At 45.1% G+C, this 20,164-nt stretch overlaps 1 protein-coding gene across 1 annotated transcript in view; it reads right to left on the bottom strand.

Moving 5' to 3' along the window:
* Positions 1-17,322: 17,322 nt before the first annotated feature.
* Positions 17,323-20,164, bottom strand: part of slc7a5 (solute carrier family 7 member 5) — a 79,208-nt gene continuing 76,366 nt past the window's right edge. Inside the window, exons 9-10 of the mRNA XM_084316664.1 lie at positions 19,967-20,144; positions 17,323-19,752 (exon numbers count right to left, since the gene is read on the bottom strand). Coding sequence (XP_084172790.1) covers positions 19,697-19,752; positions 19,967-20,144 — 234 coding nt within the window. The 3' untranslated portion in view covers positions 17,323-19,696. The remainder of the gene's footprint in view (positions 19,753-19,966; positions 20,145-20,164) is intronic.

Raw genomic sequence — 20,164 nt, forward strand, 5'->3', positions numbered from 1 at the left:
CATGTGCTATAAGCATAAAGTATAAAGATAAGCTTTGCAAAAAAGTATGCAGTCCTCAAGTTCAAGTAAAAAAAAAAATGCCACTTTTCTGGGCGCATGTTATGTGGTTAAATTTGGGATATTGCAACCACTGCAGAAAAATTTGAGTACACAAGTTCATGTTCAACTCAAGTTCAGACCTATATGCTACTCTATTTCATTAGCACTAAAAGTGATTTTCCTTTTTTGCATTAGTAACTTCAGAATGTTATCTTTCAAAAGAGACCAGGCTTATGCATGTGCTATAAGCATAATGTATAAAGATAAGCTTTGCAAAAAAAGTATGCAGTCCTCAAGTTCAAGTATAAAAAGAAAATTGCCACTTTTCTGGGTGCATGTTTCCAAGCATATGTTAAAACAATAAAGGCATCTTTGAGTAAATTTTGAGTAGAGATTCAAGATTCAAGAGGTTTATTCATCACATACAGTACAGTACACAAGACATAGTGAAATGAAGGTGGCCATGCCCGCTTCGATTGTGCAAAGTATCATTAAGTATCTCGAGGCTGGGGCCAGCATGTCCTCTTTTTTGGAAATCAAAATATGGTCACCCTAATATAGGACAAACAGGTCCACTGACGACACGGTCTCCCAAGTACTACACAACACCCTATATCACCTTGACAGACAGAAGTGGGGCTATGTGAGATTGCTGTTCATTGATTATAGTTCAGCTTTCAACACCATAGTCCCCACCAGACTGGTTGATAAGCTGATCGATCTGGGTCTGAGCTCCGCCATGAGCGCCTGGATCCTGGACTTTCTAAGTGACAGGCCCCAGGCGGTCAGGGTGGGGGGGTCATACCTTCAGCTAAATCACCCTGAGTATCGGGTCCCCCCAGGGCTGCGTTCTGAGCCCCCTGCTGTATTCACTGTACACACATGACTGTGTGGCAAGGTTCAGCTCCAACTCCATAGTGAAGTTTGCGGACGACACATGGTGGTGGGGCTGATCTCTAACAATGACGAGAAGGCCTATCGGGAGGAGGTTGATGAACTGGCACGCTGGTGCCGGGATAACAGCCTACTCCTGAACATTTGTAAAACCAAGGAGCTGATCGTGGATTTTAGGAGAATACAGCAGGGGACACACACGTCACTGTGGATAAATGGGGCTATCATGGACAGGGTGAGCAGTTTCAAGTACCTGGGAGTCCACATCACAGTGGACCTGACATGGTCAACACACATAGATTCTGTGGTGAAAAAGGTAAAACAACGCCTCTATCACCTGAGACAGTTAAGGAAGGAGGAAGATACTCCACTCCTTCTATTCCAGGGCTGTAGAGAGCATCCTGACTGGAAACATCACTGCCTGGTTTGGAAACAGCATGGCACAGGACAGGAAGGCCCTCCAGAGAGTGGTGCGCTCAGCAGAGTGTACTACGGGTATTGCACTACCACCCCTGCAGGTCTTATATAACAAGAGGTGCAAATCCAGAGCCTGCAGAATAATGAAAGACCCTCACCACCCGCAACAACAGCCTGTTCAAGCTGCTGCGGTCAGGCAAGCGCCTACGGACATACGCTACGAGAACAGAGAGACTCCGGCTCAGCTTCTTCCCCCAGGCCATCAGAACACTGAACACTGAACTCTCCACTCACAAGTACACATGAGCACACACACACACACACACACACACACACACACACACACACACACACACACACACACACACCACACATGCTGCAACCGCTTTACACAATCACTTTGAACAAAATGTCACTTTAAACAAAACGGAAAAGTCACTTGAAAGGAATGAGGAATATAAAAGTCACTTTAAGGAAAGAACAGATGTGGTTCTTGTATAGTATAGTTTAGATATAGTAAGCATAACATAATGACAGTTAAAATTGTATATTGTATTGTAGTGTACATACTGTAGGAACCAGTGCCTTCTCAGGAATTTTGCATGTCTATTTTTATCATGCACATCTTATGTCTTACCTGTTTTTTTTCCTATGTCTATTTTATTATTGTATTTTGCACAATCGATGCGGGCATGACCACCCGCATTTCACTGTATGCCCGGGTATGTATGTGAGAAATAAACCTCTTGATTCTTGATTCTCCATGGCAGCATGTCGAAGTGTCCTTGAGAAAGACACTTAACAACTAATTGCTCCCGATGAGCAGGTTGGCACCTTGCATGGTTGCCTTCGCCATTGGTGTGTGAATGTGTGTGTGAATGGGTAAAATGTGAGGAACAAATTGTAAATCGATTTGGATAAAAGCGCTATATAAATGCACCATTTACCATTTAGATACGTAAAACGTCACCAGTTTAAAACAGCAGCACAGCAGTTGAGGTAATACAATCTGAGCATAGGGGGGCTCCTTTAGCTCATCTCAATCCAGTCCATTAATATACTTTACTATTATATTAACATATATAACACGGAGCCCACTTGGAAATGCGTCTAACGTTGTAAATTAAAACTTAATTTGTTTTAATTGAATTACTGAATTAAACTGAATTAAAACTGCAGCTGAATCCAACACCCTGGCACCCGCTCAGCATCTTTTGACATCTGAGCAAAGGAAGTACACCATGGATACCACCGTTACTGTGGTAACCATGGCAGAAGTCCCCCGTCACACATTTATCCTCTCTCAATACTGCAGTGGACACTGTGCAATATTCTTGTCTATTACATTGTATATCTAATAAAGAAGAACTCAATTCTATAATAAGATCTTATGTCTCTCAAACAATTTGTTGCAAGAGGGCTCGACTGGGACAAAGAAATCGGCCCTGGCATTTTTGGCCCAGACTGGCCCACCACAATCGGTCGGACACCACCCACCAGTACACGATCCTTGCGGTCCCCTTAAATATGCGTACCTACTGTACTATTCCCCCAAACCACTACAAAGCTGGGTAGTAAGTCCCATGGACAAGTGGACCAGTGTACTCACTCGCTCTTGGCTATCTTGTTTTGGGTGGTGATGTAAAAACACCTGCATCATAGCAGGCTGAGGACGGGCAAAGTATTCTAAAGCATGTTCCTCCCTGTCTCTCTCCTCCACAACCTGGCATGACCAGACATACTGTAAGGAGAGAGAGATGATTACAATTAACTGGTACAGTCAGGTCCTGAATTGTTGGAATTCCCTGACAAAGATGTGCAAGACGCTGTACAACTTAAACAATACCATACTGGTAATGAGCAAATAGTTGTTTATTCAAATAATGCATGGAGCTGTTCCATCTTATTTAATTTGATACTAACTACTCAGTTCATACAGATTTCAAGTATCCAAATATCAATCATGAATATTGCATAAGGTTTACACACTGGGTGAAAATAAACGTTGCTGCCTGTTGTGAATGTGTTTTTTCCCTGTAGGCTAATACATAAGTAGGCATACATTTTTGCAGTCGCAGTTGAGCTACAGGTGTTGTATATTATACAGCCTTTTTCGTGCATCTTTATCAAGGGAACCCTTGTCCTAATGATTTTAATAATATTATGATGACACGATATGGACCTAGGTCACTCACAGCAACGTGGGCTTAGCCAATGCGATGCTGACAAAATAAGGTTTGCTAGTTGTTAGAATAGTAAAATAGGAGTTGCGACTGCATTAGGGAACTATGCTACAGTAGCAGCTAAGGTACAAAAACAATGCCAATAGCTTATGCTGCGCTATTTGACTGAGAGACCACCAGCTGTAGTTGACGGTCTCACTTTATGATAGCATTACAAGTATGTTATCATATTATTGAGGAGGGGGACCCTTGCGAGCACGGGGAGAACATGCATACTCCACACAGAAACCTGGTCCCCAAGCGGGAATCGACCTTCTAGCTGTGAGGCGGCAGTGTTAACCACTACACCACCGTGCCGCCCACCGTGCTGAGTGCAACACTTTTCGGAAAGGTATGACATTCCAAACCCATTCACTTGTACGTGGGAACAGGAGTGGGAAACTGTGGAATTTCCGACTTGTTGTGAAGCTCTGAACCAGTGTTGTTGGAATGTCAGTCAGAACTGCTGTTTCCAGCACTTTCCGCTGAGTAGGAGTAGGAGTAGGAGAGAGAGAGAGAGAGAGAGAGAGAGAGAGAGAGAGAGAGAGAGAGAGAGAGAGAGAGAGAGAGAGAGAGAGAGAGAGAGAGAGAGAGAGAGAGAGAGAGAGAGAGAGAGAGAGAGAGAGAGAGAGAGAGAGAGAGAGAGAGAGAGAGAGAGAGAGAGAGAGTCAAGTCAAGTCAAGTCAAGTCAAGAGTTTTATTTGTCACGGCATACAAGCATACAGTGAAATGCGGGGGGTCATGCCTGCAGCGATTGTGCAATAATACAAGTAATAAGAATAGAAATGAGAATAAGACATTTGTGCAATAATACAAGTAATAAGAATAAGACATAACAGGTATAATGTACATAAAGTTTACAAAAAGCATGGTAAGACATGCTAAGGTCCTGCAATACAATGTTAGCTACGGATGAGGCACTGGGTCTTATGTACACTACTATACAATGCTATACTATACAATCTACATTTATACTATGTGTCCTTATGCTAACTTGCTATATCCATCTATTTACTATACAAGAACCACTCCCGTTCTCTTATTATTATTATTTTTTTAAAGTGACCTCTTCATTGTGTAAAGTGACAGTTGAGTGTGAGCGTGTGCAGCATGTGTGTGTGTGTGTGTGTGTGTGTTCATGCTAAAGTGACTGTTAGTGTGTGAGCGTATACAGTGTGGTGTTATATGTGTGCTCATGTGTGCTTGTGTGTGGAGAGTTCAGTGTTCAAGACTCTGATGGCCTGGGGAAGAAGCTGAGCCGGAGTCTCTCTGTCCTAGTTGCTGGTGTGCGCAGGCGTTTGCCTGACCACAGCAGCTTGAACAGGCTGTTGTTGGGGTGGTGAGGGTCTTTCATTATTCTGCAGGCTCTGGATTTGCACCTCTTGTTATATAAGACCTGCAGGCAGGGCCGCCTCAGGGGGTGTGCGAGCAGTGTGGTCGCACAGGGCCTCGCGGGAAGGGACACCTCGCAAAAAGAATATATATATATATATATATATATATATATATATTATATATATTATAATTTTTTATAATTCTTTTTAATTTTTTTTTGCGAGGCGTTCCTTCCCGCGAGGCCCTTTTTCATCACAGACCTAAAATCTAGTTTTACTTACATGCTTATATATTTCACATTATACGTTTGTAGAATAGTGTTCCGGTTTCTGCGGCTCTGCTGCTCTGCAGATAGACACCTTTGTAGAATAGTGTTCCGGTTTCTGCGGCTCTGCTGCTCTGCAGATAGACACGTTTGTAGAATAGTGTTCCGGGCTCTTCCCGGATCCACGAGGTACAGGATCTATTCAGCGATATCCAGAGGAGCGAGAGTGGATGTCTTTTGAAAAGCAGCATGGAGCAGAAGAAATACACTGTGTGCCATAAGCTTGTTATCAATACCAAGTATGATGGTTATGCCAACTTTGCCAAGACGAAGAAGATGTTCGGCAGATGGACTGAAGATGAAAGTTGTTGCATGTTAGAACCTTCAGTCAGGCTATAGCTATGTCGGCTAGTACTAGTAGCAATTAGCTAAAGGCAGGCACGCGTAACTAGTTACGCATCCCTAATCCCTAATCCCTAATGCTAGTTACGCATCCCTGCCTTTAGCTAATTGCTAAGTTATCGAGTGCTAACGTGTGGCAGATAAACTAGGACTCCCAAAGGAACTGGTACTTTTCATCTCCACGGAAAATGCGTCGATGTCGTCTCCTTCCAACTTTGCCATTGATACTGCGTTATGGTGAGTTTTTCATGCAACCTATTCTATTCCCGCCGTTGATCTCTCTCTCTCTCTCTCAGTGCTTCCCAATCCTCTCCTCGAAGCACCCCAGCCGTTCCATGTATTTGTTAAATTCCACCACCAGCACACCTGATTCAACTTAACAAGCCCTTTATTAGTTGAATCAGGTGTGCTGGTGGTGGAATTTAACAAATACATGGAACGGCTGGGTGTCTCGAGGAGAGGTTTGGGAACCACTGCTCTAACACACACATACATGCTCTCTCTCTAACACACTGCTCTCTCTCTCTCTCTCTCTCTTTCTAACACACACAGACATGCTCTATATCTCTCTCTAACACACAAAATGACATGCTCTCTATCTCTATCTTTCCCTCTCTTTCTAAACACACACACACAAACAGACATGCTCTCTCTCTATCTCTCTCTTTCTAACACACACAGGACATGCTCTATCTATCTCTCTCTTCAATTCAAATGGGCTTTATTTCACATTCTTGTATTTCTCCCAGTAGGTATGGGAGTTTTGAGTTATTGTCCTTGTTTTCAAAGTCTCTTTGGGTGTTAATTTGTGGGAAGTATATGTCTTGGTATAGTGGGCAGGTTGTTAAGAAGTGGAGCTCGGTTTCCACCTCATCTTGTGTGCAGTGGGTGCATAGTCTGTCTTCGCTTGGGAGCCAGGTCTGCCTATGGCGGCCTTTCTCGATGGCTAGGCTGTGCTCGCTGAGTCTGTACCTAGTCAAGGATCTTCTTAGTATTGGGTCAGTCACAGTGCTCAGGTATTCTGCCACTGTGTACTCTCTGTTAGGGCCAAATATCATTTCAATTTGCTCTGGTTTTGGGTTGTTTCTTTCCAATGTGTGTGTCTCTCTCTCTCTCTGGCCTTGCTCTGGTGGAGGGTCAGGGGCATTGCCGGGTCTGTGCAGCGATAACACTGTATATTGACTGTAGAACGGGAGCTCTCTCTCGCTCTCTCTCTTGCTATATGTTGACTGTATCATGCCCAGCCTCGGGCAGCGCTATTATTAAGAATATGTTGACTGTATGAAGGGGTGGTAGTGCAATACCCGTAGTACGCGCTGAGCGCACCACTCTCTGTAGGGCCTTCTTGTCCTGTGCCTTGCTGTTTCCATACCAGGCAGTGATGTTTCCAGTCAAGATGCTCTCTACAGCTTCGGAGTAGAAGGACTGGAGTATCTTCCCCGATACTCTGAACTTCCTTAACTGTCTCAGGTGGTAGAGGCGCTGCTTCGCCTTCTTTACGACTGAGACTATGTGTGTTGTCCATGTCAGGTCTTCTGAGATGTGGACCCCCAGGTACTTGAAGCTGCTCACCCTGTCCACGGTAGCCCCGTTTATCCTCAGTGGTGTGTGTCCCCTGCTGTGTTCTCCTAAAATCCACGATCAGCTCCTTGGTTTTACCAATGTTCAGGAGCAGGCTGTTGTCCTGACACCAGCGTTCCAGTGCCTCAACCTCCTCCCGGTAGGCCTTCTCGTCGTTGTCAGAGATCAGCCCCACCACCACCGTGTCGTCCGCAAACTTCACTATGGAGTTGGAGCTGAACTTGGCCACACAATCATGTGTGTATAGTGAATACAGCAGGGGGCTCAGAACACAGCCCTGGGGGGACCCGATGCTCAGGGTGATGGTGTTGGAGGTCTGACCCCCACCCTGACCGCCTGGGGCCTTTCACTCAGAAAGTCCAGTATCCAGGCACTCAGAGCGGAGCTCAGACCCAGCTTGATCAGCTTGTCCACCAGTCTGGTGGGGACTATGGTGTTGAACGCTGAGCTGTAGTCAATGAACAACAGTCTCACATAGACTTCCAGATCTGGCAGTCTAGGTGAGAGAGGGTACTGTGTAGTACTTGAGAGACCGCATCGTCAGTGGACCTGTTTGGCCTGCATGCAAATTGCAAAGGGTCCATATCACTGGGGAGGGAGGCACAAATGTAATCCTTAACCAGCCTCTCAAACATTTCATGACCACAGAGGTGAGTGCCACCAGTCTGTAGTCATTAAACCTGTTGGGGAGGATTTCTTTGGTACCGGTATTATAGTGGATACCTTGAAGCAGGCAGGGACCACGGACTCAGCCAGGGATAGATTAAATATGGTGGTGAACACTGGGGCTAGCTGGTTAGCACAGGACTTAAGTATACGTCCTGTTATCCCATCTGGGCCAGCTGCCTTTCTGGTGTTCACCCGCATAAATGCTCTTCTCACACTGTGTTCCGTCACTGAGAGAGTGCCCCCCCCCCCCCCCCGCGGATGCCCCCCCCCCCCCCCCCCCCCGACGACCGGTGCGACAGTGACGTCGTTAGCCGGTGAGCTAGCTTCGCCACTGTTTGCACTAAACCGTGCATAAAAGGAGTTGAGTTGGTCCGCGAGAGAGGCGTCGGCACTCCCCATTGAGGGGGCACTGACTTTGTAGTCAGTTATCGTCCGTAGTCCTCGCCATAAACCTCTTGTGTCGTTCTGGACCATTTGTGCCTCTATCTTGTCAGCGTACGTCCTCTTAGTAAGCTTTACAGCCTTGCGCAGAGTATAGACTGTAGCCTTATACTCCTCCATGTTTCCTGACGCTCTGCCCAGGTTATAAGCAGTGGTGCAAGCGTTCAGAGCCACTCGGATAGTATTGTCAACCCACGGTTTCTGGTTCGGGAAGACTCAAACCTTCTTTGTGGGTACAATGCTATCCGCTAGTGTTGCTATAAAGCTAACGACAACATCAGCAAACTCACTGACGTCGCTGGAGCTCGCCTGGAACATTCCCCAGTCGACGTCATCAAGTGCGTCCTGTAGCGTGGCCTCTGATTGGTCGGACCACTTCTTTACGCTGTCGTGTCACGTGATCTCGGGTAGAGCAAGATGGCATCATGATCCGATGTGCTTGTTGATCCAGCAAATGGAGGAGCCGGTACTGCCTTGTAACTGCCTCTAAACGGGGTGTAACAATGATCCAGCGTACTTCCTCCCCTGGTGGTGCAAGCGATGTGCTGGAAGAAGTTTGGCATCACTTTCTTCAGATTCGCCTGATTGAAATCGCCGGCTATGATCATGGCTGCGTCTGGATGTTTGATCTAGTGATTGTTTAGATGTCCCTGTAGCTCCGCCAGGGCCCTGGTGGTATCCGCTTGTGGTGGAATGTACACCGCCATCATGATTATGGCGGTGCACTTTCGGGGGAGATGAAACGGGCGACATAGCATGGACAGATGTTCTAGGTCCAGCGAGTATGAACGAGAGAGTATCTTTATCTCCTTGGGGCTAACTCAGCCATTGTTCATAAGACAGACACCCCCTCCAATACTCTTACCGGACTCATCTGTACGGTCCGCGTCTATTCGAATCCTAACGCATTTATGCTTCCGCATTTGCGTTTTGCGAATCCGATTGGCCACTGCCGTTTCTGGTGCGATCTGATTGGCCACTGACGTTTCTGGTCATGTGACATGTGCGCCCAGTCGCGTGACGCGCCCATTTCCGCCTCGACCAGCAGCAAACTACCCAACGCCTAGTTTATCACTGGTTAAGCTTAGGCGACTCTTTCGAAGTTGGTTAAGGTTAGAGTTTGGAATCAGGGCTGGTGTTCTATCGCCCTGCTCTAAGACAAACTCTAACCTTAACCAACTTCGAAAGAGTGCCTAAGTTTAACCGGCGAAAGAACTTGCCGTCACACGATTGGTGCAACCAGAAACATCAGTGGCCAATCAGAGCGCAAAAACGCGAACGCGGAAGCATAAATGCGTTAGGATTCGAATAGACGCGTACGGTCCGCTCGGAAGACGGAGAAGGAATCCGACGGAGAGATACTGTGATCCGGAGTTGTTGGCTTTAGCCATGTCTCCGTGAAACACATGATGTTGCAATCCCTCACATCCCGTTGGAATCGAACCCTTGCACGGAGATCATCCATCTTATTCTCCAGCAAACGAACATTCGCCAACAGAATTGATGAGATTGCCAGCCGGTAAGCAGAACTTTTTAGCCTTAATCCGATTCCACTTCTCCTTCCCCTGTGCTGTCGTTTGGTCCCGCCACCTTTTCCTTTGTCCTCGTCTTTGTCTTTATCCCGTCTCATCTCCGGTGGCCAATCTTGGCAAAAAGTGTTGTTAAACTCTTCTATCAGTCCGGGGTTTAAGTCCATGAGTGACTGGCGGTCGTACGACGTCCCTGCCAGCGTTGTTTTTATTAAAAAAAGTATTAAAAATAACCATAATAACTAAATGTGCGCACAATCTCTGCAGAGCAAAACCGACGGCGACTGGCCGCGGTCGCGCCATCTTGTCAGAGAGAGAGAGAGAGAGAGAGAGAGAGAGAGAGAGAGAGAGCGCATGTGAAAGCATGGCTCGGAGGGCAGGAAACAAGCAGAAAACAAACACACTACAAACACGACGAACAGCCGAGTTCACAGCAGGAAGGGATCTCAAAGGACCAACAGGGACACCAGCTTTACTCCCCCGGCATTGAGAGATCTTTGAAATACAGCTGGTTACAGTGAAGACGACTTGAATGCAACCGTACTTCCAAGAACCCATGTCAGATCAGAATTTGACTTGGTGAAGGTGAGGAATGAGTGATGCAATTGAATTCCCACGAACCCCCACGCTGGAAAGTCACTATGGAAATACACAACATATATCAGTTTGGCAACACACATTAACATTTCGGGGAGGGGTGGTGGGTGGCGGTACAATAGAGCACAGAGAACAGATATAATCACTTTTGCTTCCATTCTAAAAATCACAGGGGACAACAGATTGTTTTTTTGATTATGTTTTTGGTAGATTTGTATTGGTTTTTACTACCGGGCAGTCCGGTAGAGAGAGAGGGGAAGAATGGGAGAGAGAGCAGGGGAAGACATTCGGCAAAAAACGCCGGGTCCGGGAATCGAACCCCGGTCGGCCGTGCCGCGACACGTGCGTCTCCACTCGGGCGCCAAGACAGAGTAATACTTTAATGCATGGGAAGTCATCCATATTCTTGGACATTAAATTATGTAAATCTAGGAACCCGATTATGACTCCATGGGCTCAGCCTTCACCCAATGGAGAGCCTTATTTGTGAACACATATATAGGACCTTTATGGTCTTTTAGCTTTGTAGCCATGTATTTGTAAATGATTGTTCTTTTGTTTTGACATGTTTTTCTATTGCTCTGTTTTTGTATTTTATTTGTTTTATGTTTGGAAATTAGCATCCCTTGCTAAATCCTGTGTATTTACAGTGCATTATATGTATTGTCCATTAATACATGCTGTCCCTTCCAAACAAACGAATAAAGGAAATTAACTACTACTATGCTGGCACCTGTTACGTTAGACCGCGCTCACTATAATTGACACTGGGTGCTGCAATCCCGAAGATATAAGTAGAAAAAAGCAGGAAGCCGGACCAGCACGCTCAGGTTTCGACAATTTTAATCGCAGCCGGCTGCGATTAAAATTGTCGAAACCTGAGAGTGCTGGTCCGGCTTCCTGCTTTTTTCTACCTGTTACAGTACCCCAGGCCAAGGATTCTGGTAACCCACACTGACTGCAGAGGCATGCTCTTTCTATAATAGGTGCAGCAAAATTATGCCTATGAGCCATTATACAACGGCATGCAAATTTCTCGATTCTGATTGGCCATTTACACGTCTTTATTGGCAACAATCCACGGTCCTGGGCTCAGGACCCGCCCACAACCGAATCACATATCACTCCCCGGCTCACTCCGGGAGAAAACAAGATCGCGGACAACAAATGGTTATGTTGAAAGCACCATAACGACTAAATATGAAGCGATTCTGTCAAGGGGAATGTGTTAGTCCTTTAAACAATGTTGGATGATGTAATTGATGGGTCTTGAGTCAATCTAGAACAAAAGAAAAATCGCGGATTGATTGATTGATTAATTGATTGATTTAAATTTCTTCCTTCCTACTTTCTACTGACTGCAGCGTTCTCTCTCACACTGTCCGACGCTGGCGTACCCACAAACACACACACACACATACACACACACACACACACACACACACTCCTGTCTGCAACAGCGGGGGAGTCAGACTGAGAGAGAAGCAGCGCTGTTTTAAGTGAGCATGGTCTATTGAATTGATTGATTGGTTGATTGCTAATTTTATTACTGTACCCCTGGTTTCCAACTGGTTAAGTTTAGGCTAAAAGAAATAAATAAAAAAATAGGGCGCAGAAAACGTTTTTTTCCTATAGGGCAAAGAAAACGTTTTAATTTGTTTTACCTACTTTATATAGAAGCATCTAAGAATGAAGTTCTATGGAAAGTAGGTCTGCATTCCCTTAACAATTGTGTGTATTGAGCCGTACTGTATTGTACCCATTCTGCATCTGGTAATAAAATTTTCAATCAATCATTCCAATAATACACAGTTGGATGTGTTAGTTGGTTGGATGCACTTCAAGCTGCTTCCACATGAGGCAACTTCTCTCAATCATTCCAATAATACACAGTTGGATGTGTTAGTTTGGTTGGATGCACTTCAAGCTGCTTCCACATGGAGGCAACTTGTCTTTTTTGTAGTTGTGGGAACTACTTTTTCTGGCGGATGGTTTTTTCAATAAATCTTCGATTAATGTGTGTTTATTGTATAGAAATAAGGTTGGATGAATCTGGCAGTTGTATAAAAGCTTTACACCACTTGTAGTCGTGATTTGTGACCAATAAACCATGCCTAGGGGGGTCTAACGACCCTCGGCTGCGCCTCGGGCCTAACGACCACCCCTAGGCATGGTTTATTGGTCACAAACCACTCCTGCGCGTGATGTAATGCTTAAATATGGAACAGTGAAGTTCAGTGGAATGACAGACTGCCGCACCCCAGCACAGATACAGGACAGCTCAGCTACAGGACAGCACAGCTACAGGACAGCTCAGCTCAGATACAGCTCAGCTCAGATTTAGGACAGCTCAGCTCAGATACAGCTCAGCTACAGGACAGCTCAGCTCAGATACAGGACAGCACAGCTACAGGACAGCTCAGCTCAGATACAGCTCAGCTCAGATTTAGGACAGCTCAGATACAGGACAGGAAAGATACAGGATGCCTGAATTCTTTAACTAACGGATTTCCAGTTCCGCGTTCTGCGCTCTGATTGGCCACGGACGTTTCTGGTCGCGGCAATCGTGTGACGGCAAGTTCTTTCACCGGTTAAGCTTAGGCACTCTTAGGCACTCACTCGAAGTTGGTTAAGGTTAGAGTTTGTCTTAGAGCAGGGCGATAGAACACCAGCCCTGATTCCAAACTCTAACCTTAACCAACTTCGAAAGAGTTGCCTAAGCTTAACCAGTGATAAACTAGGCGTTAGGTAGTTTGCTGCTGTTCGAGGCGGAAATGGGCGCGTCACGCGATTGGGCGCACATGTCACATGACCAGAAACGTCAGTGGCCAATCAGATCGCACCAGAAACGTCAGTGGCCAATCAGATCGCAGAACTGGAAATCCGTTAGTTAAAGAATAGACGCATACAGGACAGCTCAGATACAGGACAGCTCCGCTACAGGACAGCTCAGATGACATTGACAGTTGGTTCAGCTTAAAGGAAGGCTACACTAGGAAACAACATGGAATTTAATAGATTCTTGAATGAACGTAGACACTTCCAGTGGAATTGCGTTGCTAATGGAACAGCTTTCTTGGACCCAAGTTTATTTCCTGTTGCGGTGTTCTAATATATGGGTAGTTGATAGTCCCTTTAGATTAGAATGTTGTTGAGTTGAAACCGTCTAGTGGCAGCAGCATAACTGAGTGGAAATAGCATCGCTGCGTGAATTCTTTTCTGGTTTCCCCCAAGTTTTGGTTTGAGGATTCCTCAAAATGACATGTTGAGAAATGACGGTTAAGGGGGGGGAGGCTGCAAGCTAGATTTTTTTTAAATATATATATATATAATATATATAATATATATATATATATATATATATAGTTTTTCTGTCTTCTAGGGGAGAGCCATCCCAAAATGTCTAGTTTTTGGTGCCACACAACAGAAATTAATTATGTTAGTTAATTATAGAGGAGATAGTGATTCAAGGTGTTTTACAGAAGAGATAACTAATTTAACAATTGATCCGGGGGTAAATTATCATATCATATTAGTCAACACCTGAAGAGCAAATTAGACAAAAAGGAGAGCAATGAGACTGTTTTTTCACTAGTAGTTCTGAAGTTGAAGCAGCTAATTTGATTATTATCCCTTGTACATGATCATATTATAATAGTCATCCCTTGAGAACAATTGAGTACTTCAGACAAAGAACCACGTAAGCCTGTTTTCAGAGGAACAATGTTGTGTTTAGTGTTCACTCAGTTAAAGACTGTTGGTAGTTTCTCACACACACTCAACTGTTGTTAACATGCAAGGTGTTAAATTCTTTACCATTTAATTTAATTAGATTGTAGTAAGTGAAACCCAAAGCAAGATGTGTCTGGCACATGGTTGGTGTGGGCAAAAGCCTTAACATACCGTAATTCCTCTAATAGTAACCCCGGCTTGTATTTGTTTCAACTGTAGCGGGTACCAGGCTTGTATTAGGAGGAGGCCTGTATAAGAGGGAGGCCTATATTTCACATTTTCAAACGGATCATAATGAATAAATCAACATTTTGTGTCAGTTTGAACCCAGTAAAATGTACTGGGTTCATTTATTGAAACCAAGTACTGTATGAAATAGTAAACAGTGCAATTACAGGTGGTCACTGGTCATTTCAACGTTTTCAAAGTGAAATCAAGTAACTAGCTCAGTATGCAGCTCAGTATATTAGTAACCCGGCTTGTATTAGGAGGCCGGCTTATAATTGCTTAGCTCAAGAGCGCCATTAATAGAGACCCGGTTTGTATTTGAGACCCGGTTACTATTAGAGGAATTACGGTAATTGTGTTGTATTATTATGTGTTGGACCAAATGCAGTGCATAAAGAAATACATGGACTAAATCAAAACACGAACACAAGGGTGTGAAAAACAACCTTCAGATTTATTCATAAAGCACTTTTCACAAAATGCCCTGTAAAAAAAAAGTTAGAAGAACTAAATAACAAACAACAAGTATTTCCTAAAAATAAATAAATAAACGTTCTAGAGTCCTATTGAGATTAGTTTCCCATTAGCCTTTTGCAATGGGTGGAGTGTTAGAATAGCTATACTGCACCTACATACACACAACCCCTCCATACAGACCAACACCGTCTCTATAATAACAACCACACAGTGTTTCTATGGCAACAGCATGACAGCAAGGCCGTTGCCGTGGTCACATGTAGTTTTGGTCCGTCGCCAGGAGGAGGGCTAACGTTAATAACACGATGATACTACACAGTTGTAACTCTCAGCATGGAAATGAAATAAAAACATCAGCACATTCAAAAAATATGTGTAATCTCAAAATCCCCTCTCCTCCATCTCGTCTTTCAGTCCTGTAGGTCCCCCCCCCCCTCCCTCCCAACTCCATCCCTTCTTCCGTTTTTGTAAAATTCTTTGCAGTTTCGGTGATTTCTCAATGCAAATCGATGTTCGGTGATCCTGCAAAGTCCCCGACGCCTCTATTTCACTCGGACTTTGCTACGGAAACAGAACACAAATTGCATGAGAAGGGGATGACTGCAACAAGAGCTGTGTTGAAATATACAAACAAACAAATACGGTTGACAGATAAGTGGCCCAGCATTTTCATGTTCAGGGACTAAAGTTCAGTCAACGTTTCACCGGCTGTGATATGTAGCCAACATGGCATTACATATTGCGGCTGGCGATTGTAAAAAATCAACTGATAAAAACGTCAAATCTTTTTTTTTCTTTTTTTTTTTAAGAACAACGTTCACTAGCAAACCCCCTTTCATGAGACGATCCATTTACGTAGTAATGGAATAGTGAAATGGAGATCTCGTTTCCCTCTGTGTTTATCTGTGAAGCACTCATAACCCACGCCTGCCCTGTCTGTCTGTCTGTCTGTCTGTCTGTCTGCCTGCTTGTCTGTCTATCTATCTATGTATTTCTGGCTTCAATGGCCTCTCTGATTGCATTGCCTGTCTGTCAGTCTGCAGTTCTGCACGCTAATCTGTCTGTCTGTATTACTGCTCGTCTACGGCCCGTCACATCCTGTCTGACCTCTCATCCTTCCCACACACACCCCAAACCCCTTTCACCCACATCATCTCATCATGCGTCTGTAACTCTCTTGTAAAATATCACATGAAGAAATTAATGAAAAGCACAGGGCATTGAACAGCGATCGTCTATGGACAGTGACTGTAAGTCCAAGACTAGATACCTAGGCCGCATCTATTCGTGTGACCTGGACATCACAAGAAGCCGATTGATGCAGTAGCAAATAGCAACAACCTCGCAATCCACTATACTGTAGGTACTGTAGAATAACGGTCAACATACTAGTACATATACACACTACTTCAACAAAATAATTATGTTTACAGCTATGACCATTATTTAGAACACACACACCGTCATGATGCTTGGGCGGGCGCGCGCGCACACGCACACACTCACTCTCTCTCTCTCTCTCTCTCACACACACACACACACACACACACACAGAGACTCGCTCTCTCACATTCTCATACTGATTGCATTTTCTCTTTCAGAAACACAAAGACATGCGCACAGCCTTAAATCTGCCGTGGCATCAGTCTTCAGTAAGGGGTTCTGACATACAGTACAACCTTAAAATACAGTCTTAAAAGTATGTGCGTGTGGATCTGCAATCTATTTGTCTGCTTATCACCCATGGAATAAATGGGAATGTAGTCCTTCCGAGTTGACATCACCACAACAGCAGTTTATCATTGCAGACACGCCTACAATCCAATTTTAGGTCTCAAAAGAAAAACACTACAATATACGACACCAGAGCCTGCATGGGGCATCACAGAGGAGGGGGGCAGATCTGGGTTCAGTGGTAGGGTTTCTCTTGGTCACCTGATGTTGTTAAGGCCTTGTCCTCAAATATACGGACCATGGAGAGCTCCCTGCAGCCTGCCATCAGGTCAATCAGGACCACGGAGAGCTCCCTTCTGCCTGCCATCAGGTCAATCAGAACCACGGAGAGCTCCCTGCAGCCTGTCATCAGGTCAATCAGGACCATGGAGAGCTCCCTGCAGCCTGCCATCAGGTCAATCAGAACCACGGAGAGCTCCCTGCAGCCTGCCATCAGGTCAATCAGAACCACGGAGAGCTCCCTGCAGCCTGCCATCAGGTCAATCAGGACCATGGAGAGCTCCCTGCAGCCTGCCATCAGGTCAATCAGAACCACGGAGAGCTCCCTGCAGCCTGCCATCAGGTCAATCAGGACCACGGAGAGCTCCCTGCAGCCTGCCATCAGGTCAATCAGGACCACAGAGAGCTCCCTGCAGCCTGCCATCAAGTCAATCAGGACCACGGAGAGCTCCCTGTTCCCTGCCATCAGGTCAATCAGGACCAGGGAGAGCTCCATGCAGCCTGCCATCAGGTCAATCAGGACCACGGAGAGCTCCCTGTTCCCTGCCATCAGGTCAATCAGGACCACGGAGAGCTCCATGCAGCCTGCCATCAGGTCAATCAGGACCACGGAGAGCTCCCTGCAGCCTGCCATCAGGTCAATCAGGACCACGGAGAGCTCCATGCAGCCTGCCATCAGGTCAATCAGGACCACGGAGAGCTCCATGCAGCCTGCCATCAGGTCAATCAGAACCACGGAGAGCTCCCTGCAGCCTGCCATCAGGTCAATCAGGCCCATGGAGAGCTACCTGCAGCCTGCCATCAGGTCAATCAGGACCATGGAGAGCTCCCTGCAGCCTGCCATCAGGTCAATCAGGACCATGGAGAGCTCCCTGCAGCCTGCCATCAGGTCAGTTCAAGTTTGTGCGTTGGACGGAGAGATTTACTAAAACACTGTAGGTGTGGACAGGAATTATTTTTGAAAATGGAGGGGTGACAATTTGAGTTTTTAGAAACATCAATGTACGGATAGTTCTGATCTTTGATTGGGCAGGAACAACGGGGGCCCCAGGATTTCACAATCATATAACTCAGCTACTGCGTGTTTTCAACTAACACTCTATTCATGTTGAACACAGTAAAGCCCCAATGAAATGCAGAAGGCAAACCTGAAGAGAAATAAGAAGGGATGGCAGCCCACCGTCCCGTGTTGACGAAATTCATTACATTTTCTTGTTCATTATAGGTTTAGGTGAGGAATGTAGGAGAGAAAAACAGCTGTTAATGAGTGCGAAGCTGTGAGTTTATTTTAGGTCTGAGGTAAGACTTGGTAGCAAGGCTACAGGTGAATGGATACATGTCCAGGCTGTCTGATCACTGCTTATGGAGAAGGTCAAATAGACTGTAAAGTCTTTCTTCACATATCAAGATAAAGTTGAAACTCTTGACTCATTATCACTATGACATACTGTACCTAACGGGTAATAGATAAAGAGTAAAAACTATACTCGGCTACAAACATGAAGTAACAGAATATAAATCCTATGTAAATTGAATGATTAAAAAAAAAAAATAGATTTGAAGATGTGTCTCGTCAAAAAGCTAGTCTGATAGGGGGAGGGGCTACAACATGACACGTAAATTACACTCCGCTCCCTGGGTTAACTTGATGGCTAGTGTAAGACTCACTCGTAACGGGCTACCCTGGGTTGTAAAACAAGCTTCCCCAATGTTTTCAGCTTTACTCTGAGGCTAGATCCAGTGTGTTTGCTTTATCTGCTGGCAGAGGCACTAATATCAACGACACACACACACACACACACGCACACACACACCTGTGCACACATATATATATACACACACACACACACAAAAAGGGTAAGGTGCAAAGTGAAGTAGCCATGGAAACAGAGAGATCCTGGCAGACAAGGTCTGTTCTAAAAAACAACTAAAACCTTGTCAGGTGCTCCTATTCTCTGTGGCTTGATATAAAAGAGTGATTAGGTCATTTTAACTTATTCAAGCGCCGTTCTGTGTTTGCAAAGTAAATGCAGTGACATCTGACCCCGATATAGCCTGGCTCTGGGTAGATTCCTTCAACCTGGACATTGTGTTTCGGGTTCTGGAACATCAATAAGTATGATATATACCCAGAGGCTTCAATCTAATGGTATGTTCAGGGCTGTGAAGGAGATTCAGACACCACAATTCCTATTGAGAAGACAGAGGGAACTCAGCTACTTGGAGGTCTACTACTCTTCCATGTGTCATACAGAGAAGACATAATCAGGTAAATAACAGGAAGGCCTGATGATGCGGGAAGACATTCTGCTTGAAATCATACATGAAAAAAAATACCTTCCTTGAAATCCCACGTAGAGCAAAACAAACAATAGAGCAAAACAAACAAAGTATTTCATATCCATCAGATGGTTGGATTAGCAATAAAAAATAATAAAAAAAGCAATTAAAACTCAAATGGAAACTAAAGGTTTCAGACAGTAAGACATTTTAGCTCAAAGGTCCAACAGATAGGGTGTGTCTGAGCCCCTGGGTCTGTGTGTGTGTGTGTGCGTGTGTGTGTGTCTGTACACGCAAACCAATTTAGCAGCACAAGAGACAGGGTTGTTGGATAGGTAGAATACGGGTAGAGTAGAATAGCTCAAAATAATTAACAAACAAAGGTGTTTCTGGCAAGTCAGATTCAGTGGTAAAACACCTACGTACTGAGTGTCTCTGTGTGTGTGCTTATGTGTGTGTGTTTATGCGTGTGTGTGTGTGTGTGTGTGTCTGTCTGTTTGTGTACGTGTGTGCACGTGTTGTAAATCGAGGTTGGGTGGCGGCCATCGGAGGTCAGGCTGGATCAGTAGTGATGTCAGAGGTCAGAGGTCACTGGCGGTGCTTTCCGATTTGGGGGGGGGGGGAGCGTGGCTTGTTCAAGACTCCTGGGGCACCACCTCCATCACCTTCTGAAGCATCGCCGTGGTGGAGACTGGAGGAAACACACACACGTGTTTACGCACACACTATTATGCATACAAAAAAAATTACAATAAAATATCTTTTCAATTTGTGTAATGCACATTGCACTCGCTTACACACAAATGTATACAGACAGTCTATACAAAAAAAAAATCCAACAACATTGTCACACAAATCTATGCACACATTCTGCTCCCGCCCACACGATGAGACTGTGTACTCACAGATGATCTGCAGCAGCCACTTGGGCTTGGTCTGCCACCAGACACCGAAGAAGTAGACAGGGATGCCGGTGCCGATGATGCCAAAGCCGATGGCGCACTCTTTAGGAGTCTTCCATATGGACACGACGATGAGGAAGAGACACGCCAGGACGAAGCTAATCGGCAGCAGGATGTTGACCTGGAGAGACAACGTGGGAT

The sequence above is a fragment of the Notolepis coatsorum genome (genome assembly GCF_963971535.1).
Source record: "Notolepis coatsorum genome assembly, chromosome: 6".
In the NCBI taxonomy this organism is placed as follows: Eukaryota; Metazoa; Chordata; class Actinopteri; order Aulopiformes; family Paralepididae; genus Notolepis; species Notolepis coatsorum.